This window comes from Rattus norvegicus, chromosome 5 (genome assembly GCF_021556685.1).
Source record: "Rattus norvegicus strain SHRSP/BbbUtx chromosome 5, alternate assembly SHRSP_T2T, whole genome shotgun sequence".
NCBI lineage: Eukaryota > Metazoa > Chordata > Mammalia > Rodentia > Muridae > Rattus > Rattus norvegicus.
The window spans coordinates 66,360,498-66,385,957 of NC_141538.1; the positions used below are offsets into that span (position 1 = coordinate 66,360,498).

Here is a 25,460-nt window from a genome sequence, read left to right on the forward strand (position 1 = left end):
GTTATTTCTGCCCATTCCTCAGTGTCTCACTTCGTTTATTTTTTTTTCCCTGCACACATCGATTTTGATAGGAAAATATTTCTTCCAGCATTTTCTAGCCAGGTGCCAACATGATCTAAGGAGCTGTTTACAAAAGCCATCCTAATGATTTGCTAGTTTTTTGACAAACCAATAAATCACTGGTAGAAAGGTGGTTCTGACTGGGATTAAATAATGAATAAAAACATTTATCTACACTTGGTTATGAAGCTTCCCCAGGAAATGGACTAGGTCTGTAAGAGTCTGCGATTGAAGGTATAAACTCTTGGCAAACAATGATCATGGTGGCTCAGGCCTTTCATACCAGGACTGGAGAACAGAGCTAGGTGGATCTCTGTGAGTTGAAGGGCTAGCCTAGTCTACATGGTGAATTCCAGTCTAGTGGGGAGATACCCAGTGAAACACACACAGGCATGCACACACACATGCACGTGCACATACGCATGTTCTGGGATAGAGGAGGTAGGCGAGGCACATTCCACACTGCACTTAGTGGTGAAAGGTAGAAGTTTTAAGGTTGCCCCCCCCCTAGACAAAAGTTTAGAGCAGAAGACAGAAACTGATCGGGCCCTGGAACTGCAATTACACCAGCCGGTTCGGCAACTCTCTCCCAGGAACTAGCTGACCATAAAGTTAGATTAAAATCTTAAAGAACAATCTTGAGAAACAGGAAGTTTCTCCTTGTGATTTTTTCACTGGTATTCTCGACATTTTCCAATGACACCATCCCTACCCCCTTGGGTTGTGGTTTTTTCCTTTAAATACCCCTTCTCCCAGCTACTTGTGGTCGAACTCCTCTACCCCTGCGTGGGATTCGAGTCTCGACCCCAGTTCACTGGTTCCTATCAATGAATTGTTTAATTACAGCAAGGACAGTCTCACATGAGTTCTTAGGGGGTCGGGTCATCCTGACACTTGAGTGAGGTCTTTCAGTGGCTGGTTAGAGGAGGAATGGTGGTCTCAAGTGATCAGGGTTGTGGCCTCCTGCTTTTCATAATTCTTATTTTTAGACCGGGTCTTATTATGTAGCTTAGGCCGGCCTGAAATTCCTGTGTAGCTAAGGTTGGTCTGGTCTTCCTGAGTGCTTGAATCACATGTGTGTGCTGGCATTGCCAGCTATGGTCTTGCCTATCATTCAGACAGAAGCAGTGGGAGTTTGCATATTGTCATCCCTATGAGGCATCAAAGCAGGGGCATGACTCTAATGGTCATTGGTGGTGGGAGGTTCCAAGGACTTGGGTCTCTTGAGCAAGGTCTTGCTTGTAGCACCAGGATGTACTGCTCACCACCAACCCTGCAAGTCTAGGGAGGCAGAGGCTTACTTAGTGGTGAAGGGCAGCCGGGCCCAGCTCTGGCTGGTTAGCCTACAACATATCACTCCAAGTGCATCTATGGAAGCATCATTGAGTTGGGTATGAGGAGAGAGAGAGACTTTCTAGGCTGTTCCAAACTGCAGGAGCTCAGGAAGAGACTTTGGCTGTGGTTGGTGTCCCACGAGTTGGGGCTCCACCTCTTGGGTATAAGTACCTTTGCTTCGTGTCCTGTATAATGTTCCCCTGCCCAGAACATTCACCTCACTGCCTCCTCAGGCTTTCTGGACAGACAGGCGGCCTCCTACCCTCATTTCCAAGTGTTGTTGCTTAGAGAAGTCAACTGATCTGCTAGGAGCACACAGCGACCCTGAGACACATTGTCAATGTCTACCAACTCAACAAGCCAGGCTGACCAGGAAGGAAGGACCCCAATACTCACCTTCCCTGAGATGGTCTTGATTTGTTTGGAGCTCAGGGGCTCAAAGTCCACTCCGATGTAACCTTCCATGGCAGCCAGGAGGCTTCTGCGCAGGCAGCGTGAGGAATTGGCCTCCACATGCACCTGCTCCCACCACGCAGGCTCGTACCATCCCGGGATGATCCACTGGTACTTGCTGCCAAACATGCTCTCCTCGAAGGCCTGCAGGAGGTGGGTAGAGACCTAGGATCAGTGGGGCCTGGGGTGCCAGGAGAGCGTGCAAGAACCATGGGAGGAGGCTCCCAGCGGGTGTGAAGACTTCTGCCAGCCACCTCCTCTCTATAACTCTGAGGACCCCAGAGAGCATTTGTCCATTAGGTAGGATAAAACAAGGAGGCCTAAGAAAACTGAGCACTCTGTTTGCTCATACAAAAGCCGATGGAAGGTTCTGGTATTACACCCAAGAGATGGAACTTCCTGGTAGCCTAAGAGAAAAGGGCAACAGGTTGTTCACAAAGCCCTCGTCTCCCATGAGGAAGAAGGATAGTGTTTCTGGTCTTCAGCTCTAAAAGATGTCCTGCACCCAGGACACCATCAGAGCAATGGACATATACCAACATCCTCTCTACGACAGAGTTCTTAAAGCTGTTGGGTGTGACCCAGCAGACAGTTTGGTGCTTACTGGCAGAAAGCCTCTGTGAACCCTTGCCCACAGCAAGGCGGCGCCTCTGGCTTCCCATGGCAACCTGCATCTTGCTGATTGATATACATCTCCCTCAAGGAGATGGTCAGACGAAGCCTCGTTATCCCCATTTTAGAGATGGAGAAATGGAAAATCAGAGAGGGAAAGTGACTTTTCAAGGTCACACAGCCAGGGAAGGAAGTCAGGCTTGGCCCGCTGAATGTAAGGCTTGCTGCTCATCAAATCCAAGAGGCCTCCAGAATGTCCCAGTGTATCTTTATTTTCCATTCTTCTTACTGGGGCTACTTCACACCGGGAAGAAAATGCTTCCCATGGCTTAGACACACTCAGTCAACTCCTCAGTACGGTCTTGGTCTGGTCTATCATATAAAGCTCAGGGTAAGGTCCCCAGGTGACAGTTCCCGTCAGTGACCAGAGAGAGGTATCTGCCTGTGTGGGGATGGAGACTGCCATGGCTCATTGCACTGATGTCCTAGGGGATGCTCTAATCTCCAGGGAGAGCCCTACCCCACAGTGAGCAGCCCATGGCGTGGCCGTGGGTTGGAGGGCTCCTCCATGCCATCCCAGATCCCACGTCTGTGGCCTTTACCTATTGGTTCAGCGAAGGTCGGGCGAGCAACTGGGTACTAACTAAAGAGGTCTTCAACCACCTCTGCTATGGAGTCTTCTGACCCCATCGAGCTCCCAGTTCCTCCATTCCAGACACTGTACTTCTACGGATGAAACCTCAGCTCATTTTCCTAGCGACTACGATTTCATTGTGCCCCGTCAGAGTTTTGACGGTTGGCATGGAGAACACTCATCTTCCAAGTGCATAACAAATTCACAGCTGGACAAACGCAGGCTGCAGCTGGGAGCCCTCTGAACAGGGCTCAGTCTGAGAAACATTGTTTACAAGAAGATAATGTCAGGTCCTGACCAAGAACAAGACTTGGGTGTGTTGTTTTGGTTTTGAAACAGGGACTGGGTAGCCCAGGCTGGTCTTGAACTTGTGCAGGGATGACAAGTGTACCATCATTCTGGGAGGGACTGGACTTCTGAACAGGGAGTCCCCAAAGCTCTGGTCATTCCATCCGTGGCAGGTCCTATGTGACCCCAGCCTCTCAACTGCTACCCATGGGGGAGTCCCGCATGCACAGTCCCATGATACAGGCCTGGCTGTGTGGACACTTGGATTCCCACCCTAGTGTATGGGGAGTCTGTTGTTATCTCCCTTGTGCATATGAGACTGTCCAGCTTGAGGGAAGGAATTTCCCTAAACAAAACTTCTGAGAATAAGGTGCAAGACTCTAGAGTCATTTTAAAGCCCCCTTCACTCCCTCCCCCCTTTATTTTTAGCAAAATAAAGCCTCTTTCTGGAAGCTTCCTAGATCTTAAAGGTCCCTGTTTATAGGGGAGGCATGGTGTTAGAAGGCACGGGTAACAAGAGAGCAGTGCAAGGCCTGGTTCTGACCCTAATAGCTGTTGTCATTCACCAGGGCTGCAGGCTGCACAGTGCACAGGAGGCAGGAGGGTCAGGGCAGCTGTGTGTGCAGCCCTCAGACCCTCGTGGTCCGTATAGCCTGCTCCTTGAGGAACTTTGCAGAAGGCAGCCCAGGTATGCGTCATCTGAAGCCTTTTCTACCATGGTGTCCTGCCTTTCTGCTGTCCTTCCTCCTCAGGGGTCATGAGGATCTGGCCTACTGTTATTCTACAAAAGTCCTGCTCATTTTAACTCCTCATTCCCTGTCCCCAAGTTCCTTGATTTTTCCACATGGGAGCCCACAAGGCTCGTGTGTAGAGCGGAACCACAGGCAGAAGCAGGAACCTACAGACAGGCCCAGTCACACTAAGCACTGAGTCACTCTAAGTTCTATAAGAACTCAGGCTGAGCAAGCTATGAAGAGCAAGCCAGTAAGCAGCACCCCTCTGTGGCCTCCATGGCCTCTGTGGCCTCCAGGTTCCAGTCCCACTTTTGTTCCTGTCCTGTCTTCCTGTCCTGATGATGACCAGTGCTCAACAGAGGCACTGGCTGAACACATGGTTTCTCTGCTCCCTCCACCACTGTGGCTCCGTGTTTTCTATTGGTGGTGGGTAGAGGCAGGGGTCTCAGGACCCTCCACCTGATAGGCTATTCCAGGCTCAGGTCTGTTAGCCCCTCCTGCCATGGTTCTTACTGGCGGTAGTTACAGAACCACAACACACATTTCTTTTAATGAAATCCAATTTCCACTTTTATTAGGTTCCCCTTGCCTCCTACCTCCATACTCGAGAGGGACATCTCCCTTTTCTGCGAGTTCTCCGGCCACAGTAGTGATAGGTGTTCCTGTCAGCTGAGCAAGAGTATCTGGGGCAACGCCCCCACTCAGAGCCACACCCCCATCAGGCAGGCATGGCTGAGGTGGTTGCTTGCATTTTTGATGAGAGGCAGCTGAGACCAGAGATGCTCGGTGACTTTCCTAAGAACACACAGCTGGCAGAGGGGGACCCACAGGTTCTGAATGAATGCACCAACTAATGCTGGCACTGCACAGGGATAGACCCTGCAGTGACTGGCTCCCAGCTCAGGAGCACAACAGGGTGCTGCTGGTCCCTGTCATGGTCTGCCCTGTTGGCTGCTAAAGTTGTGCTGGAGGGCCTTCTCCATTTGCCCAACTTTACCCCAACTCTAGGACTAGGAGGGTCTGGAGGTCTCTGCTCTGAGACTACACTCCCTCTATGACCCGGACTTTCTATCCGCAGTGAGGACATTGGTGGACTCTCTCTAGGGCCATTGGTACCGACAGGCACTCTCTCCTATGGCACAGACCATGTATGTCCTAGTGGATGGACCCCAGCCGAGGGTCCAATCCAACACTCTAAGAGCCTCCTTCACAGGTGAGCAATGAGCCAAGGCAGAAAACCCTCCCTGTCAGTATGGAGATTTCTCTAGAGCACAGGCAGGAGAGGAGTTAGGATGGAGGCCAGCCTGGGCCTGTGAACTGAGACCAATCTGGATGGAACCACTTCTCTCTGGCACAGGGCAAAGGCAGGTCTCAGTCACACAAGGTTTTGGGTTGGAGCCAGGACCCAAGGCCGCTAAGGGTGTTCAGAGCACGTGGGAATCGGCATCTTCTGGGGCAACTCTCTCCCATTCATCACTCTCTCCCGGAGTCACTTGGTTTCTTTCTTGATGGACACTAAGGCTTCCAAAAGTCTAGGGAAATTGGTGAACGAGCGGGCCAAGTCCAGCTTCTTTCTAGGACCTTCTCCATGTGGGAGCTTGCTTAGCTGTTCCTCTGGATCCTCCTGGGGAAAGCAAGGTTTTCTGATTCTGGAGACATTGTTGAGTCAATGCTGGCTTACTCCCGGCTTCTCCCTTGGGTTTGACAGCACAGCCATCTTGCTGCTCCTTAGGATCCTTGTGCCTAGCTCCCTGTGGGCCCCTCTCCTGAGGTTACCTTTCATCAAACAGACAGGAGGAACAGGGGGTCTTGAGGGCCAGGGCTCAGGCTTCATAAAAAGAGCGTTGTCTCAATGTCCCCCTGTGAGCCAGCAAGATGGGGTAGCCGCTCTCACTTTTTCTGAGGTGTTCTCTGAAGCTGTAGGGGACACAATGCCAATGGAGTAGCCACGGGGTCTCAGGTGGCCGGCTGACTCCAGCGTCACCTCTCCCAGGCCTGGCAGCCTCCTCAGGGGATGTTTCAACTGTCTAGTCTTGCTCCTGAGCTGGCAGGCTGGGGTGACCTGTGTGTCCTTGGTTTCTGGCCACTGTCTGCTGTCGCTCTTGGGCCTGCTGGGTGCCTGCACCTCTTCACGCAGCTTCGCCTTCTAGGTTCGCCCTCAGTCTCCTTCGTTTTCCCCACCTTAGCTCTGTGGTGATGAATTTACAGTCCCTGCACGCCTGCCATTCATGCTCCAGCCAAGTTATGGACAAAAAGGGCAAGAGAATACAGAGTCCCGCCCCTCCACCTGAGAACACACCAATAACAGCTTTAGAAATGCCAGAGGTAGACAGATGCTGATGCATGTAACTCGACTGCCATTTGGTGGACTTCCCTCCTGACCTGAGGGGAAGAATGGGGGCGAAACACAGCAATGGAAGCAAACATGTTCCTGGGTGGGACCCTTAATATATAAAGAGTAGATTGCACTGGGAGTCAGGGCTCTGCTCTGGAGAAGCCCTGTTACCTCTCTTGTGGCTACTGAACAGGGTTAGTTGGATCAAGTATAAAAGTACTTGGTCACCTGCTTTATATAACTTGCCTAAGAGCAGGCAGTGTGTCCCCAGCTGCCAGCTCTGAGCCCTTTCTATGGGGCAGGGAGGGGTCTGAGTCCCTCTGGGGTGTCTAGAGTGTCCCACAGAAACTCAGAAGCACCCTAGGGCTGCTACAGTACTCCAAGTCGTCCCCCCGCCCCCCGTGACTACTCTGCTCCGAGTACAGATTCTGGTCCAGGAAACCTGACTCCAGACTTGGGATGCTCAGGGAACCCAGGGCTCCTGTAGCCCGGATGGAGCCTTACTTACACAACAGAAGACTTTTGCTGCCATATTCTGGTCAAACTGGCCAAGGATGATCCGCACGTCATTCCCCTGTGGGCAGAAGAGGGTATGAAGGTAAATGAGGGCATTCTCAGTGCCAGGACCGGGGGAACATTCCATGCTCAGATTCACAGCTCTACCAACAGGGAGGAAGGTGAAGCCCCGCTGTGCTGTGCACCCCAGAGACTAGTTATGCTGCTCTGGGCTGAGCTACAGTTACCCTCCCTGATTTCATGGGTGGCTCTGGGGCAAGACAGCACACTACAGTGTTTCCCTGACCCCTCTACCAAGGACACTGGGCTACCTTGAATCTTCTTTTTCATTTTATCTACAGGGAAACTGAGGTCACAGGAGGGTGACAGAGCCAGGACCTCAAGCTAGCCATACTGTCTATATGTCTCATTCTTCTCTATTCCCTTGATAATCAGTCTCCTGAGATGTCCTTTGAGCTCACAGGGCTCTCCAGTTCATAGCTTTTGTGCTACCAACAAGCCATGAGCAGCATCCGGTGTCTCCCTTCCTCGTCTCAGCTTTCACTTTGCTCCTCTGATGGGGATAGTGGTGGCACCTCCCTTATAGTGAGTTCTGGGAAGATCCTTCAAGAGGTGTTTACCACAGCCTGGTACACAGCACACACCCAGTGAATGCTAGCTAGCCATGTGTTTGCAACTCTCCCAGCTCCTGTTTATTTCTGCCTGAAAACTCAACCTTGCTACATACATGCAGATCATTGCAGAGTGGCCAACAGACGTCTGTTGCTGATAAAAGCGCATGAAACTCATGCATTCACTCACCAAACATTTACCAAGCACCTGCCTGAGGCTCTTAGTTACTTTCTGGGGACTGGGACCCTGCCATCAGGATGCCAGCTGGGTACTGGCTGACGCCCGATTCTGCCCTATGGCTTCCTGACCCAGCTTTGCAGGAGGAACCTGTTGGCCTTTGTCCTTTCCGGGCACCTCAGGCCCTCTGATGGTGGTAGTGGTGGTGGGGGCAGGAAGCATGGCTTCAAAGATCAGTTTTTAGCAGCTTTTAAAATTGGAAAGTGCTGACTTGGAGGCCATCTTACCCGTCATGTGTGTTAGCAAAATAAAGAAAGCCCTGTGCTAAAACTGGCCTTCGCTTTGCAAGTAAGAATGGGAAGAAGAGGGGGGGAAAACCCCCACACTTGCTCAAAAAAGGACTTTAAAGGGTCGTCAGCAGACGCAGGAGGAAGGCGAGCCTTTGTCTCCATAGTCTGCAGTGCTATAAAAAGTTTCAGGCTGCTTCCGTTCTGCGGGATAGGCTCCCAGGAACACACCAGCCTTCCCATTATTGGCTGAAATCTTTTTTACATCACTCGCTGCTAACAATGTCCATCTGTCCATCTGTTTGTCTACTTGTCTGTCCATTCAAACATTATATATTTGTCCATCTTCCAGGCTTACTGTGCATCAGGATTGCTAACCCCACTTGCTAAATTTGGTACAGCAAAACAGTCAGTTGGGTTTCAGAGCCAGAGAGACTGGGTTCTGAATCCAGCTCCATGCCTGGGCCTTACTGTCCTAAGCCTGCATCTTGTCACGTCTGAAACAGACACTGTCTTGCCTTGTGATGCAGGTGGTCAGGACTCATCACGACACAGCTTGCCGTCTGGTCTTCAGGGTGCTCCCCGTGGCTTCCTGCCACCCCTAATCCCTCCTGTCAGCCCTCCTCGGATTCAGCCTCTGGTGCCACATTCTGCCTTCAGCTCTATGCTGTATCCTGACTGCAGCCATCAAGCCTGTGTCACCAGCATGGACTCAGCCCCTGCTTTCCACAGAACATGTCTATTGGTGTCTCTTGGCCCCTGCAACTCAATATATCCCGACACGAACCCTTATCTTTCTCTACAAGCCCCTTCTTCCTCCTGCTTGTGTGTCTGGGAACTGGGAGTGGCACCACGGCCTCCCACTCACCGAGCTGGAGACTGGAGTCTTTTTCCACACTGCTCTCCCTTCCTCCCACTCCCAGCCTCAGCTTGCTGTCTCCACCTGTTCACCAGCTCCAGAGCCAGCCTGTCCCTGCAGCACTATGCTCTGGGCTTGGTCAACACTCTTCTTCCCTTAGAAAATAGCTGGACCCCAGCCGTCACCCTACCATGTCCAGTGGCCTCTACAGAGGAGGGAGAATCATAGCAAACTCCAGATTCTGACTGAAGAAATCCGAGATGACTCCCCAAGCTAGATCAAACACTCACCAAACACTCTTAGGAGCGCGAGGTTCTTCACTTATCTTCTCCTGCATCACATTTTCACTACTTTTCTATGGAGTAAGAAAGGACTTCCTGCAGTTCTGCAGGAAAGCCTGTTTGCCAGTCATCCATCCACCCACTCACCTACCAGTTTATCTGTCTGCCTGTCTACCAATCTATTCATCCATTCATCCACCCATCATCTCATCCATCCATCCATCCATCCATCCATCCATCCATCCATCCATCCATCCATCCATCCATCCATACGTCTATCTGTCCATCTATCCACTCATTCACCTACACACCCACCAATCCATCCATCCATCCATCCATCCATCCATCCATCCATCCATCCATCCATCCATCCACCCATCCATCTGTCTACCTATCCATCTACCCATGCTTGCTCTCTTGCTGTGACCCCTCCTCTTTTGTACAATCTTACATCCCGAAGGTCCTTCTTTTTCTCTTTCCCCTCCTAAACACCGTTGCCCATTCCTTGCCTTAGCCCTGGTTCCCTTACCTGCAATGTCATTGATTCATCAAGCTCAGTGGCCATTCTCCACTAGGCTGAGAGCACCTACAATCACCTTCATCATGGCTCAAATCCATTTTTATTTTGTCTTCTCCTCACCCAAGGGGAGCATGACTCCCCTAGGCCCCCTGAGCCATCACAGGGCATGCTGGATATAGTGATGAGCACACGTGAGGCCTGATGCTAGGAGAGGATGCTAACACAGTTCTGGAGCACCATGGTGGGCCCTTGGCTGTTCAGCAGCCAACAGGCATAATTGTCACTGTACTGATACCCTGCTAGTTCGGGGGTCTGGTACTGGCTGGGTTCACATGTCTGTTTCTCAAATGGACCAAAAGACCTACATCTTTATGGGGACCAACTCACCACCTGCTGACAGATAAACAACCAGCTCTGTCACTCCGTTTAGTCCAGTTAGTGTCTCTGTTGCTATGACAACTATGTATGCTGCAAGGACCACTTGGTTATGGGTTCTCAAGATGTCGGGTTTTGATGGGCCTGAGGAATCATGGATCCAGGAAGTCTCTTCCTAAAGAGACCAGTGCCTTCCCCCAGCTGTGCAGCTACCAGAGCTGGACGCTCTCTCTGGTGCTCAGGACCCGCAGAGGGCCCTGAAGAAAGATACTGTTGGGAGCTAGGAAGCCCCTGAGACAGAAAGCTATTCCTGTCTACTATACTTCTGGAGAGTAGAGGAGGCCTGTTCCTAGGCAGGATAGAAGGGAGAAGCAGGGCCAAGGCAGTTGTTACCTTGAGAGCAGGTGGAGTGCTAGTTTGAATGGGAATCATGCATCTGGGAATAAGGCAGTGTCCGAGGGGGTGTATGGAACACACACACGCACACACACACACACACACACACACACACACACACACACACACACTGCACACCCATACAAGTTCCGGAACCACATTTGTCATTGTCTAGGTGAACCTCTTCCTGGAAGTCCAGAGGAAGAAAGATAAAATCCCAGTAGGTAATGGTTTACCTCAGGCAAATGCCTCACCCTGCCAAGGCTGGGGCTCACCTTCTTGATCTCAGGGCCTGGGGCAATGTAAGAAGTACTGAGAACAAGGCTCCACGAAGCAGGCTTGTAGTCTCAGCTAAGTCAGGGGCTCACACATTCAAAGCCAGCCCGGGCTGTGTAGAGAGAGCCTGCAGCTGAGTGCTACGGAGCATGCCTAGCATGTGTGAGGCCCTAGGCTCGAACCTCTGTACTGAAAATTAAATAAGAACGTGCAAGGCAGTGGGGGAAGATCCAGGTGAGTCCCTGCAGGCGACCGTGGCAGAACAAAGCTGTGATCTCCAGAGAACAAGACCACGGCTGAGGTTATCGACCAGACAAACCCAACCTTTCATGACTTGTGTCTCCTGGAGTGAAGGTGCAGTGTCAGTGCAGGTGACAATTTCCATAATGGTCTCGTATAACACCCTGCACTCATGCCCCACATGGGGCAGTCATGGGGGTGGAGTGCAAGTGAGGATGGCTACCCAGTCCCACCAAGCCCCTCACACCCAGAACCCTGTCTCAGGCTCCCAACTCCTAGAGCTCCCCAAAATACAGCCCTAGCCCTGGTAGCCCTCCTTTTCTAGCCCTCTTTTATTCATTGTCCAGAACTCCCTAGTCTCCAAGACCTTAGGGACCTAAAATTGCACACTTACGAATGAGCCCCCAAGCTATCGCATGAGTTTAACTCCACTTTGCGAGGGCCCTGACACAGGAAGTACCCTCAAGTTCCATCTGTCTGGCAAGTGGCATCTCAGCCCTTTCCTGAGAGAGGCACCATTGTCATGGCCACCTTGAGGAAACAAGGCTCAATGGATTCAGCAATGGATGATGGGGTCACCCTGGACCCCAGGTGGCGATGAGCATGTATGATGGGTACCATCCGTGGACCCTTCTCTAGAAAGTACCTTCAGCCGAAGCAGGAGAGACGCCAACAGACAGCAGCTGTCAACAGACAAGGGGAGGAAACACTCCCTTGTACACATCCCAGATCTATGGGCTGTCTGCTGGTGTTCTGGGCTGGCCCTCTGACTGCCTCATCCGGCTTCTAGCCTTCTCCTGAATCAGCCACGTTCACACCATCCCCGGGCTCAGCTCCAGGGACCTCAACTCTGGATTCCAGAGCACACTGGTGTGAAGTGCTGGTAGATGCCTAGATGCCACCTCAGTGTGGTCCCAGAGCCTCAGGGCTGGCCACACATCCTGCCTCGAGCTCTTACACTGAAGAAGATGACCCTCCCATGTGCACTTCTGCCCAGCGCAGCGTTAAGTCTGTAGAGCCACTCAGGGAGAAGCCAGGCAGCTGACACTCGAGGTCATGAGTGGCACATGCCATCCTGAGTCACAAAAGAGACAGAGGCTGGACATGAGTGCCCTGAGGTCCCAGCACAACCTGGCAACCTTCTTACCACTAGAGTGTAGGGTTCTGTAAGGAAAGTCAAGGTCACCTGACACTGACGTCTAGGTCATCTAGAGACTCCTGTAGGCCCCTTTACTTCACCACAGGGCTACCAAAACTCACAATTCCATGTACCACTCTATGAGGTACTGAAGGGACATGAGTGACCAAGCTATGAGAGCCTGGCCTGGTGTGGGCTGGAAGGGCCGGCAGAGACTGTCTATAAAGTCCTGGCTAAGACAGGCTCCAGAATGAAATATTCTCTTATTTAACCAAAATCTGCCTTAGACCTTTCTTCCTCCTCCCACCAGACATATACCCAAAGGCACGGAAGCAGGAAACATGTTCTCAGATTCCAGGAAGTGCATGGAAATGGGACAGCCCACAGCAGCCCACCGGCAACGTGTGACATTTCTTTAATTCGTGTATATTTAGCTTTCCAATAATATATCTGGCTTCACATAAAGATATTGCTCTTTCTTTTCCTCGTCTCTGAGCAAAACTGGCCTCGGGGCCGACGCACCATGGTTTCTCTTTGGTTGTGCACCCCCAGGGCCTGGGCAAAGCTATTTCCAGAGGTTGGCCTGGGCTTCCTGCCTGAACAGACGTGGGGGCGGTTGATTCGGAAAAGGAGGACAGTCTGCACCAAGACCTTCTAGCTAGGGCTCTCCCATGGAGCAAAGTCTGGGAGGGGTCATCTTCAGGGGTCATTTTCAGGCTGTCTTACGTAGAGTAGAGTCTTTCACAGACATCCACATCCCAGTCCCAGAGTCTGTGGGGGTGCAATGCCACATGGGATGAGGCCCAAGCTTCAGGAGTAGCTAAGGAATAGCTAAGGCAGCTTATCTGAAAGGGGATGATCTGGGTGGGGCTTATAAGCAGAGAGGTAGGCTGAGTGACAAGTGGCTCTGAAGCCAGAAGTGGAGGCCACTAGTCAGGGCACAGAGACAATGCCCTCTCCTCTGAGCTCCAGGAAGAATCAGCCCTGAAATCCCCATCTGCAATTGCCAAGACATGCACCTGGCTTCTGGCCTCAAGGCCAGAAAGACACATCTGTGTGATTTCTATGTACATAGCCTTGTGCCAGCAGCCACAGGAAACGGATGTGCCTCCCTCTGACCTGTGAGTCCTCACCTGAGATGGACTCCACTGCCCTCTCCCTTTGGCGAGTCCAATGCTGGTTCCCCCCTGTGCTTTCTCAGCCACAGGAGTGCTTACCAGTATTGGGCTATTTTTGTGACTCATTCAAAAATAGTACTCTTTTTAGCATCAGAGACCTGGTTCCAGCAGGTGAACCAAGTCTTTTGACAGAGAGACTGGATGATGTCATCTATAATGTTTATACATAAGAACTGCACAACCTAGTTACAAATGGCCACTGCAGAAGCATCTCACAATGTTCTTAAAAGTTTACAGTGTGGCCTGTGGGATGCAGGTAGAGTTTCCCATGATGCATTGCTGGAGTCCAGCCTTTCATAGGTGTTTAAAGGTGAGTATTGGGGATTTCTGCCAAGCCTGTGCCTTGCTGACTTCCATCACTCCCCCCCTCCCCACTTCTGCCTCCTCCATGGGCGTAAGCTGCAGAGCCATTCCCTTCCTGATTTATTGATGAGAAGGCTCGTAAAGGAAAAGTTGCCATTTATTCTTGGTACATGAGCATTATCGAAGGCTATGGAAGAATCCCCCTAGCTACGGAGGGGCAGATGGGCATGAAGCCAGAACCAGGCTGTGTGGCTACATGCCCTCTTGCAGCCTCACCCCCATGCTGCAACGCCCATCAGGCTGCTGCATGGCCTCTAGCATGTGTTAAGTTCCCTGAACTCCATTTTCTCAACTTGTAAAATGGAGATAATAACACTTCCTGTAGAGGGCCAGGTAGTAAATAGTCTAGGTTTTATGGGCAATTATTCTCTGTGGCAATTATTCTCTGTTCTGCCGCTGGAGCACAAGAGCAGCCAAAAGCAGTGTTCTAAATGAATGCGTTACAATAAAACTTTATTTATAAAACAGGACGGAGGGCCAGATTTGGCCCACTGGCCATCCGTTGCTGGCTGCTACTGTAAAGTAGCAGGGAGGATTAAAAGAAGGAATAAATCTAAGCACGAATCAAGTACTGGACAGTGTCTGTTGTGGGTATTGGAGTGGAAGCATGGGCAGAGGCCACAGGGCAGGCTGGGATGAGATCAGAGGCAGCAAACCAGCTTATAGTTAGTCCTGCTTTCCCAGCAGTGGTGCAGATACAAGGCTGCCCCCTCCCCTGGCGACCACACTGTGTTGCTCTGTGGACCTAGGGGCCACATAGGGCTCACAGGCTCCTGGCTTTTCTGGTAACTTCCATAATTTATTTCAGAATGGGACATGTCATGGATCCGTTTCTTGTTTCTTATCATTTTCTTGGGTTTCCAATATGACATGGGCCACCAATTCTTCAATCTTGGAGTGTTCTGCCTGTGAGGACCATCATAGGAGCTCATTGGGTGGATGAAGACAGCTGAGGCGGGGAGCGAAGGAAGGAAGTACAGGCCTGCTTGAGTCAAGGCCTGCACTGTTTGTGATGAGGAAGAGACGTGCACCATGGGAAGGCTACACCGAGAGGAGAGTGAGCTTAACAAGCATTACAATGCCAGTGCCAGTTATGCCTGTAACTGAAAAATGGAGACCTAACAGGAGCTTCCTGCTCTGTGTTCCTCCTCCCTGTTCCCCTTGGAGTCCTGTAAGCCGGCTTTGTAGTTCCCCAAGCTGTCATCTGGAGCAGAGACAACCCGTGTGCTTGGTCATATCACAGCATTGTCCCCTCATGTGTAGCAGGCCTGCCCATTCATTGTCCGTTTCTTGATCTCCCTTTGGCAGGACTCTGGCTGCACTGTGGAAGACCAGTGGCCAGCCTGTAACACTTAATCAAGATGCTGTGGTGTGTTCCACTCTTTAGGAACTCAAGAGGCTGAGGCAGGATGGGCCACACAGATCCTGTCACAAGCAAAACAAAACAAAACACACACACGCGCGCGCGCACACACACACACACACACACACACACACACACACACACACACAAACAACTAAAAAAAACAAACAAACACCCACACAACAACAGAAACAAATACAAAAACTACAATCTGGCATTTCATGTTGCGGTTGACCCATTCAGATTTCTAGCCAGAATTACTGTTTGGTCTGCAATGGCCTATTTGGAGCATTCTGTTTTAAAGCTTGTTTTCTGTTGGACACATGGACCAGATTTTCCTTGCTGCGGTCTTCCATGTTCTGGCGGCTTTGGGTACTGTATACCACCATGTTCTTCCTCCAGCCCAGGTTTAGCTTAGGTTTCTTTATCTACAGTTTTAGATTTTAGGTGGCAGTAGAGAGAGGTTCCTGGGTCTCCTGCCAGCAGGGTTCCCAGCTCACTCTCAGCTCACCTCAGCCTCCGTTGTTGTTGCTGCTGTTGTTAATGATGATGATGTTGTTGTTGTGAACATAGGTCTCCTTTGGGTCTCTTCTCTTAACGAGACCAAGAGTTTGGTGATTTTTTTTTAAGTTCCCCTTCTCAAGCTCTGAGGGCGCACTTTGGATTTCATGTCTCTGTTACTGATGCGATACCCGTTTCTGCATTCTGTGGGAAGTCGCACGCTCTTTCCCATTTACAGCGATTGTTTAGACCTTGCTCTCTTCAGAGTCTCGGTTCCCACTTGCCTGTTTTATCCTGACCTCAGCTACTGAGTGCTCCCTTGTAAGTTGGTTCTCAGGATCACTGTCCAGAAGGTTCCCTGTTGGCACATCACGTGAACCTCACACAATAACGTACGTCCTGGTTGCTCCAAATAACCCTGGGGTTTCATGGTACAAAGAGGCTAGAGGGCAGCCTGGGTTTGAGAACTTTGTGGGAAGTTTGACTCCCCGCTCCTACCACAACCCACACAGCTCTGCCTAGATATTGTGAGATTCATCCTTCAATGTTTGTACATTAAACATCTGTTAAAATGTGTCTAGGTGTCCTTTCTTACACCAAAGTGACTAGGGCACAGACCAGCTAGCTAGCCAGTACACACAGCCTCACGTGTTTGTGCTAACTGCATTTCATAGTTCAACAGTGGTCAAATATTAGCAATTTCGTGTGATCCAGGTTTGTTTCCTATGGTGTGTGTTTGGATGTGTGCATGTTTGTGTGTGGGCGAGTATTCATAAGTGTGTACATATGTGTTGAGGCCAGGGGTCGATTTCAGATGTCATTCCTTCTAGGAGTTCTCACAGGTCCTGGAGCTAGGCCATTAGGCTAGGCAGCTGGCCTGCGAGCCCCAGAGATCCACTGGTCTTTCCCTCCCCAGCACCGGGATCACGGGTACCTTGCCGCCATGCTTTCTTTTCATGCAGGTGTCTGGGGATCTACCAACCAAGGCACCTTCCCAGGTCCCCTTTCCTCAGTTGTCTCTGTTCTCTTACTGAAGAATGTTCTAGAATCTAGATTCTGGCTGCTGTGGGAGCTCTTGCTCCTGGGGCATCTATTTTGGTTCACCCTCAAGTGTCCTGGCGTCCTCTTCTCCAGTCTTACACCGTCATCCCCTCTCTCACAGGATTGATCGTGCCGGCCATTTCCTCTGAATTCTGGAAGAGTGTCTCAGGTGCATCCTCCACGCCATTGATCTTTTTCTCTTGGCTCTGGCTCTGCCCTCTGCTGCAGATGCCTGTCCTGTTACTGGATACACAGCTTCTTCCTTGTCCTCTGCGCCCTGGCTTCACTTAGCCCACACTGAAGCAGAGGCTTGCCCTTCTTCCAGCCCCTCCAGAGCTTCCCGCCTGTCCTTGGTTCTATCTTATCTGTGTTTCCTCCATTTTCGTTGCTGTCTAGACACCCATTGCAGCTTATTCAACAACTGAGTTTGGTTCTAGGTGATGAGAAGCTTCTGGAAGCTTGCATTTTAACAGAAGGCAGGCGCTTGAATAAGGAGATGGATGTCTAACATGGCAGGTTGTGTCCCTCCAAAAGACGCATTGAAAGTTTAACCCCAGCTTCCTGGAATGGGACCCCGTGTGAAAACAGTATCAGAGGATGTTTTAAACCACAGTTGGGCTACAGTGGAAGGGATTCACTCCGCTTAGCATGGGGAGTGTCCTGATGAGGGGACAGTGTGATGAAGGGAGGGGGTGCCACCAGAGAGGGGGTTAGAACTTTGAAGTCACAGGCCAGGAGCTTCCGAAACTGTAGATGCCAGAGTCTGAGAAAAAGGCAAGCTCGAGGATGTATGGGACCACTCACATCCCAACCTCTGCCCTCACCCTGAACTCTGCTTGCACCCCAACCTCCACTCACACCCCAACCTCCACTCACACCCCAACCTCCACTCACACCCCAACCTCTACCTGCACCCTGACCTCTGCCCTTACCCCAACCTCTGCTCACACCCCAACCTCTGCCTGCACCCTAATCTCTGCCCATACCCCAACCTCCACTCACACCCCAACCTCTACCTGCACCCTGACCTCTGCCCTTACCCCAACCTCTGCTCACACCCCAACCTCTACCTGCACCCTAATCTCTGCCCATACCCCAACCCCCACTCACACCCGAACCTCTACCTGCACCCTGACCTCTGCCTGTACCCCAACCTCCACTCACACCCCAACCTCTGCCTGCACCCAACCTTTGCCTGCACTCCAACTTTTGCCTGCACCCCAACCTCCACTCATACCTCAACCTCTGCCTAACCCCAACCTGCTTCCACACCCCGACATCTAGAACCAGACCAGGGAGCACACTCCCGCTGCTAAGCCGTACCATGCTGTAGCACAGAGAAAACAGCTCCAGAAAACAAACAGGCATGCAACTATGAGATGGAGCCCACAGGAGGAAGAGCTTTGTCTCCTGCCCTGCCCTAGCCTCGAGCTATGCAGTGCTCGGATCTTTCCCCAAACCTTGGCAACCCAGGGATCAGGGGACAGCTGGGCAGAGGCACCTTCAGTCTCCAGGTGAAATTCATGCCCTTAACTTCCTGAGAAGATCTTGAGGGGTTACCCAGCCACATTGATCCCCAGTCCCCATCAGTGAAATAGATCTAAAAAAACAAAACAAAACAACAACAACAAAACCCTCCCTGCCAGAGGACGATGGGAAGTTCAAATGGGAAAATGGGTGGGAGAAGGGTCAAGCCCTGGGCCAGTGGCCAGCGCTATGTTGGTCACCAGCTTGGAGCTGGAGGCTGAAAGGCCTGGGTATTTTGGTTGCTCTTCTCCTTACTTTTTCAATCAACTTGGTTGATGACCAGAACATCCTGTTCCACCCCCGATCTCGATACCTCAGCTCCGCACACGCTGCCTTTCAACTCCAAAGCCCTCAGAACTCAGCTGGGCCTTAGAGCCCAGAAGCTATTTCCAGCGTCTGCTCTGGGGAGACACTCGGCATGTGTCAGGGACAAGATTGGCTCCCCTTTTCCCATGAGTCTGAGTCCTCCTGGTCCACGGGGCCCATCTAGACCCCACAACAGCACAGTCCTTGATAACGTGGAGGGGAGGCTCCTGCTGTGACCGCCTGGGTGCTATTCCTTATCCGAAGAGACTCCTAGGGCAAAAGTGTGACCCACGGGCTCTGTGTGCTTTGGAGGAGACCAAGAGATGTGTGAATATTCTGGTTCCTCTGGTTCCCCAGCTCTCTGGGGGCTCCGGATCTCCATCAGTGAATTGAAACATCTTAAAACCAATGGCTCATAACTGCCACCTGCTGTGTCAAGGGGAACCTTGAACCTACTTGAGTCAGAAGACACTGATGGTTGGCATGTAGGATCGCCAAGTCGACAACCTGACCCATGGCTCTGAGGGAAGGGAAGGGAAAGAGAGGAGTCTACAGCTCTAGGCGCCAGCTGCCTCCCTCCACCCTTGGGAGAAGAGCTTAGCCAAGGGCTTGGCTGTTGGGAACTGGTCCAGAACTCCGTTTCCAGCCTTGAATCACCCAGTACTCCTTGCTCCCAGTGCCACACGCTCTGATGCTCCCACAGTAGAGCATGCTGGCCACCCTTGGATCTGTAGCCCTGCCTCCCTGCAGTCCTCCCTCCCTGAAGCCCTCCCTTCCTGAAGCCCTCCTTCCCTGCAGCCTGGGATCCTGCTTGGCCTCTGTCTGGTGCTCTCTTCCTTAGAGAGGTCTGACCCCTCTCCCGGTGTCATGAGTCACGTCTCCCTCCTTTTGCCCTAGATCCCTTGCTTCCCTTGAGAGTGGATCTTCTTCCTGGCCATGCTGTGACCAACCTGAGGACAGGGTTGGGGGTCTCTAGGAGCCCAGGAGAGGGGCCAGGGGTTTGCAGTAGACAGTGAAAGAAAGACATGTTTACAACAGGGGAACCTCAAGTTATCTCCCTTTGTTCCTAGAGTGACTGGTGCTGGGCAGCATCAGGAGATGGACTTTTAGCCCTCACAGAAATGTTTTTTTGATGGACCAGATAGCTCTTGGCTCCCAGCCCTTGGTAAGAGAGAGCCTAGTGACAGGCTGCACCTACCTTGAGCTTTTTGACGCTGGTGCAGGGATCATTGGAGAAGCTCTCTGTGTCTGAGATCTCAATATCTTCCCCATACAGAACCCCAGTCAGGTCATTCCTCACCTGTGGACAGAGACAAACAAAGAACTTTGGGTGAGCTGTTGCCAGGAAAGACAAGTTCTTCAGCGCTGGCTGAGTTGGGGAGTCATTTTCTCCTCATCACTGAGAGACAGAAGAGAGCACTACACTAAGAGACAGCAAGAAGCACCATCCTGCATGTGACACTTTGACACAATGTCCTCGGAATTCCTACAAGTGGCAAGATGAAGAGATGGCCTGGCCACCACCTCATCTCGCCTGGCCCAGGACAGGCTCTTCCGTGATACCTTGTTTACGCTTTGCAGTATAAACTCTGGTGTGACTTTCTGTTGTAGTGAAGACATAGCCCAGACTCCCAGAGGAACAGTGTGAGGCGGAAACGGCGAGGTTCGAACCTGCGGGTTGTGCATGTACCCACACGGCAGAGGGCTGCCAACTGCCATGTTCCTGTCTCCAGACATCAGGAATTTCTGGGGTACTGTGACACCCTAGAGACCACAGGGCCTTCTAAGGACAACCACTGCTGCTCCATTACCATGCCGGAAGTGGGCCCAGGGCACTTTGGGAGGAGAAATAAAAAATTCTGGCTTTTACAATATAAAAATCCCTCATATTTTCTGGCTTTGATTTTTGTTTAAAGTTTGGATTAAACAGAACAAGCCCGAAGAGTGTATCTGGCTGGAAGCCATAGCGAGGTGCCCGGAATGTGCAACGGAGCCCATTCTATGGGGCTGTTAAGAAGGAACAGGGGAGAGGCTGGACCCAGATTCTGGGTCCTGCTGTTTCTGACTTGCTTGTGATCTTGTCCCCTGGGTGTGACCTTCCTCTCTCAGAGCCTGAGAGGAGGAAGGAGATCTTGAAAAGCACATGTTGTTCACTCTGCTGAGATGGCCGTTATCAGAAGCAGACAGGGACAAGCATTTGGGAGGCTGAGAACCTCCTGGGGTCTTTGGGAACTGCCTCGGGAATGTACAATGGCTCAAGATTCTGGGAAACAAGAACACTGAACCTCTATTGCCATCTGCTCCAGCATCCTCACTCCTGGGAATTATAGCCACAAGAAATGACAGCAGGGACTTGTCTCACACGCTCCTTGTATCGGCTGCTTTTCTCAGCAAAGTGACTGATAGAGCAACTTAAAGGAGGGAGGGTTTTAGCTTCTATGTTTACCATTTCTATCTCTATTATCTATCTATCTATCTATCTATCTATCTATCTATCTATCTATCTATCTATCTATCTATCTATCTTTCTATCCATCCATCCATCCATCCATCCATCCATCCATCCATCCATCCATCATGTATCCACTGTGTGTGTCTGTGTTTGTGTGTGTGTGCATGTGTGTGTGTGTATGTGTGTGTGTGTGTGGTGTGTGTATGTGGTGTATGTGTGTGTGTGTGTGTTGCCTTGGAGCTGGAGTTACAGATGCTTGTGAGCTGCCTGAGAACCTAGGTTTTTTGGAGGTGGAGCAGGCACTCTTAATCTCTGAGTCATCTCTGTGGCTGAGGAAGGCTTTGTCTTGGCTCACAGTCTGAGAGGGTGCAGTCTATCATAGCAGAAAATGATGGACAAGTTCGTGGCAGCAGTGTGTGAAAGGAACCGACTAGGAAGCAGAGAGAGCTCAGGCCAGAACTGGGGCCAGGTTTCAACTCTCTAGGCCTGCCCCACAGTGACCCACTTCCTTCAGCTAGGCTCTATCTCCCAAGGGTTCCACAACCCCCATTAAGTGCAACTATGGATGAGGAAGCAAGTAGTCAAACCCATGAGCCCATGGTGGAGCTTGTACCCTTTCAACTACAACGTCCATATTCACAGGGCATTCTTCACAATACAAAAGGTGGAAGCAACCCACATGTCTGCTGCTGGAAGGAGACATAAACACATGGTATGCACACCCAGAGTGTCATACTACTCAGCCTTAAAAACAATTGGGATTCTTGATATATTACAATATGGGTTAACCTAAAGAAAGGTGGAGACAGAACCACGATTACACAAGGGACCGGAATAGGCAAACAGACAGATGGGATGTTCATGGGGGATACGAGGTGCATGACGGGGCAGGCAGTCACGGGGTTGGGTGGGGCAGGCACACAGACTAGGATTTGATGCTTAACCGGCTTGGAGCCTGTTTAGGGTGGCGCAAAGGTTCAGGAGACGTACAACACTGCAGTTACATAACTCGAGAGGGCCCTCGTCAAGGCTGCGTATTTACAAACGGCCGAGGTGGGAAGATGTGATGTTCTGTATACATTACCTCAATAAAAATAAACTTTCTTATGTCAACAGTCAGAAGATCCATCTGACTGCATATATCAACATGTTTCTTTGAACAATCTGGCTCTGCATGTCACCGGCCAGGAAGCCACCACCAAGGAAGGGCAGCCAAAGGGTCAGTGTGAACCGCTGCTGTGCTTTAGTCCCTTGAGTGAGAGGTACAGACATGGAGCCTTACGCTGAGAAGTTATAACTTCTGCCGCATCCAGTTTTCTCTCTGCTTCCTGTGAGGCCTCTGCTGCCATCAGCTCAGATAACTCTTCCTTAATTGCTTCTGGTGGTGGTGCTTTATCACACCGCGGAAAAGTGATGGGCACAGCGGCCCTGGTGCATGCCAGGCAGATGCTCCACCACCACGCTCCATTCCAGCCCCTCTACCGTTTTTGTCTCTGCTTTGCTAGGAGTCTAGAGACTGGGATGGGCAAACGCTGCCTCTGCCATTACCGCTCAGCTCTGTGTTCTCAAGGCTTCCAGCCACAAGTCCCATCTCAGAGGTGTCTGTATCAGGGACACCAACTGGGCTGACAACGCAAATCAGTGTACTCACCAAGGGGCAAGCACTGTCAAGGCCCAGCTGTGTGTGTCACAGTTGGAGAGGCGACCCTGCTTCTCTTGAATCTCTTTCTTCTCACCTGAAGCTGGTGGCAGTGTGCAAATAGCTCACAGACTAGGTTCCGGGCTCAACATGGGGCTGTGGAATGCCTTTGTATGCTAGGGAGTTCTGGGTCTTCCTTGAAAGTGAGAAAGAATCCATGTCGGGGCATCTGTGAGTGTGTTCAGGGAAAGTGTGAAAACCTGTGTTATGTTTTGTTTGGCAAACAAACAAATCCACCCTAAAGGTAGTCTCATCCTACCCCCCATTTCACCTATGAGCAATTGAGGAGATATGCCCAATCTGGTGATCTTCCCACACTCAAGCCTGGCGCTTCAGAACAGGCCCAGGTACACTGTCGGCTGGCACAGCCAGCCATTGACTCCCGTTGTGTCAGCTCCTAGGTCTTCGCATTCAGTTCGGGAATTTATTCTGATGGACTTTTAGGGATGGCGAGGAAAGAAAAGCAACAGTACAGAACATTTTCAAGGAAACAAAGTATAGGAAAGAATGACATAGGGAACCATCCCCCACCTTCGCATAGGAACTGGAAGACCCGGGGCTTAGCCTCCCAAATGCCCAAGTTTGCCCTGAGCCTGCAGGTTCTCCTGGGTAATGGGCCAGAGTCTGAGCTGTTTGTTCTGGACTGGGAGACTCAGAACCTATGATCCTTTTTGCTTCTGTTTAATAAAAGCAAGAACATGTTCTTCTGGGGAAAGTAAGAGCCCTCCATGCCCAGGAAATTAAATAAATAAATAAATAAATAATAAAATGAAGATGCCAAGTAATGTATGATGGGATGGGTGAGTTCAAAACTGGGAACCATGAAGGAATAGAGCGTACGCTTCAAAGGCCCAGGACACGGGAGGCTCGGCTGTTCCTGGGATCATGTAGTTGCTGTTCCCTGCACAGCGAGAGAGTGAGTATTCTACCAAATATCACCAGAAAAGATTAGCAAAACAAAGCAACACCAAATCCCAGTCTGTTTCTACAGAATGGGAGTCAGGCTTGTATGGTGGTAAGGTTGAAAGTCCCTACCAGGAGTGCTTTGACAAGACAGCACGTTGAGGAGGCACACTCGGGAGAGCCGTGCAATCCAGTCGTGAAAATCGCCTCCGAGAAACTCATTATGTTTTAAGCACGCTTTCAGCCTTGTGGTGGGCCATAGGGAGCAATGGGGAAATCTCCCAGTGATTCCACTACACTGTGTTTGGGTCCGGTGAAAGCTTGTCCTGCCAGATCCTGTCCCCACCATGTTCTCTTGCCCACACATAGGGCCAGTGAGGTCCCTCCTGTCCCCACCCATCCTCTACAGCAACTGTGGATGCCCGACCTCCAATAAGGCTATGTGGAGTCTAAGTTCAGAAGTCCCCAGATAAAGCTTGGGAAGCCGGGGAGGGATATTTGCAGCCCCTCAGTCAGGTCTCCCACTGGGACTGAACGCTCAGATCTTGTCCAACCACTAACTGGCTTTGGGGCTTCATGCCTTCTGGAAGAGCTCCCGTGGGCTCTGGATTCGCAGGATGAAATCTCTGTGTTCCTCCAACCTCATGGATTTGTTTCATGTCTGACGTTGGTATCTCTTCTGCTCAGGCACTGGGCAAACCGGCGATGGGCTTCTAACATGGCGTTGAGCTGCTTGTCCCCCTTGGTCTCTTTTTGCCGAGTGGGGGTGGGAGGTGTTCGTCAGCTGATTTCCCTGGGGAATACATGTGTACTTGCCGAGGCTCTCGAGTTTAGTGCAACAGAGTTAGACTCGGGCCAGGAAGAGGAGCAGAAGTATCCAACTGTAGCAGCAGCAAGGGCAAAGGCCCTCTGGCGGAGGGCGATGGAACGGAAACTGGAGGACTATTGAAGTTGGAGTTAAATTGGAGCCTAAAAGAAGGGTTGGGCACTGGTGGTAGAATGACAGAAGAAAGGAGAGGTGGGTGGGGGTGAGCATTTATATAAAGGATGTTGGGATCTAAGTGCTATGGAAAGTCACGATGAGGAATCAAGAGAGAAGTTGGCCCGAGTGGAGCTATGTCCATAGTGATAACCCTGGCAGCTGCGGGGTCCATGAAGAGTGAGAGGCATGAGTGTGTGTGTGCTATCACAGGCATGCCTGTGTGTTACAAATATCCAGGTGAGAGATTCCAAAGCAAGGACCAGGGAAGAATGGGAGGCTGCCAGAAGCCACAAGTTACAGGGACATTGAGGGTAACGGATAATAAGTATTTGTCTTCCATTGCTGTGTAAAACATTACCCCAGCAGCTTCAAACACTAAGCACATATCATCTCCCTCATCCCCCAGAGATGGAGAACCAGCATGTGGCTGAATGGTAGCCCTGGCCCATGCCTTTCTATAAGAGTGCATACAAGATTGCACTGGTCTGTCACTAGAAATACTGCCAAATCTCAGGGATGAGGGCTTTCCAGGTAAGTCCAGTGAACTGCTCAAGTCGCTGGGCTCTGAATTTAGGGGATAAAATTCTCAGCTGAAGACCAAGGCAGAAGCTCCACCCTCTTCAAATCCAGGGTCCCATTTTTCCTCGAAGATAGCCCGCCCTCCCTCACCCTCCCCAGCCCTCTCCATCTCATAGCTACATCTTATCTTTTTTTTTTTCCCCCCGGAGCTGAGGACCGAACCAGGGCCTTGCGCTTGCTAGGCAAGCACTCTAACACTGAGCTAAATCCCCAACCCCTCATCTTTTCTTGAAACACAGGTCTAAACCAGGTTTAAAGCCAGTGAAGTTGTCAGTCAAGGACAGGAGGCCGGGGAGTGACTGGGACCCTAAGGCCCTCAGTTGTGATGGCCAGCCATTCCCAGGACACCATTCCCATGGAGGCCACTGTTCCAGCCGAGGAACCATCCAGAAAGGCAGCGTTCCAGGTGAAGATGGCGGCAGAGCCACCTGCACTTAT

The 25,460-nt window shown here is 51.1% G+C and overlaps 1 protein-coding gene across 1 annotated transcript in view; it reads right to left on the minus strand.

The window, feature by feature from the left end:
• Gabbr2 (gamma-aminobutyric acid type B receptor subunit 2) overlaps positions 1–25,460 on the minus strand; it is a 341,159-nt gene that overhangs the window by 144,745 nt on the left and 170,954 nt on the right. Inside the window, 3 exon segments of the mRNA NM_031802.2 lie at positions 1,792–1,992; positions 6,960–7,025; positions 19,606–19,707. Of these exon segments, the coding sequence (NP_113990.2) occupies positions 1,792–1,992; positions 6,960–7,025; positions 19,606–19,707 (369 nt within the window).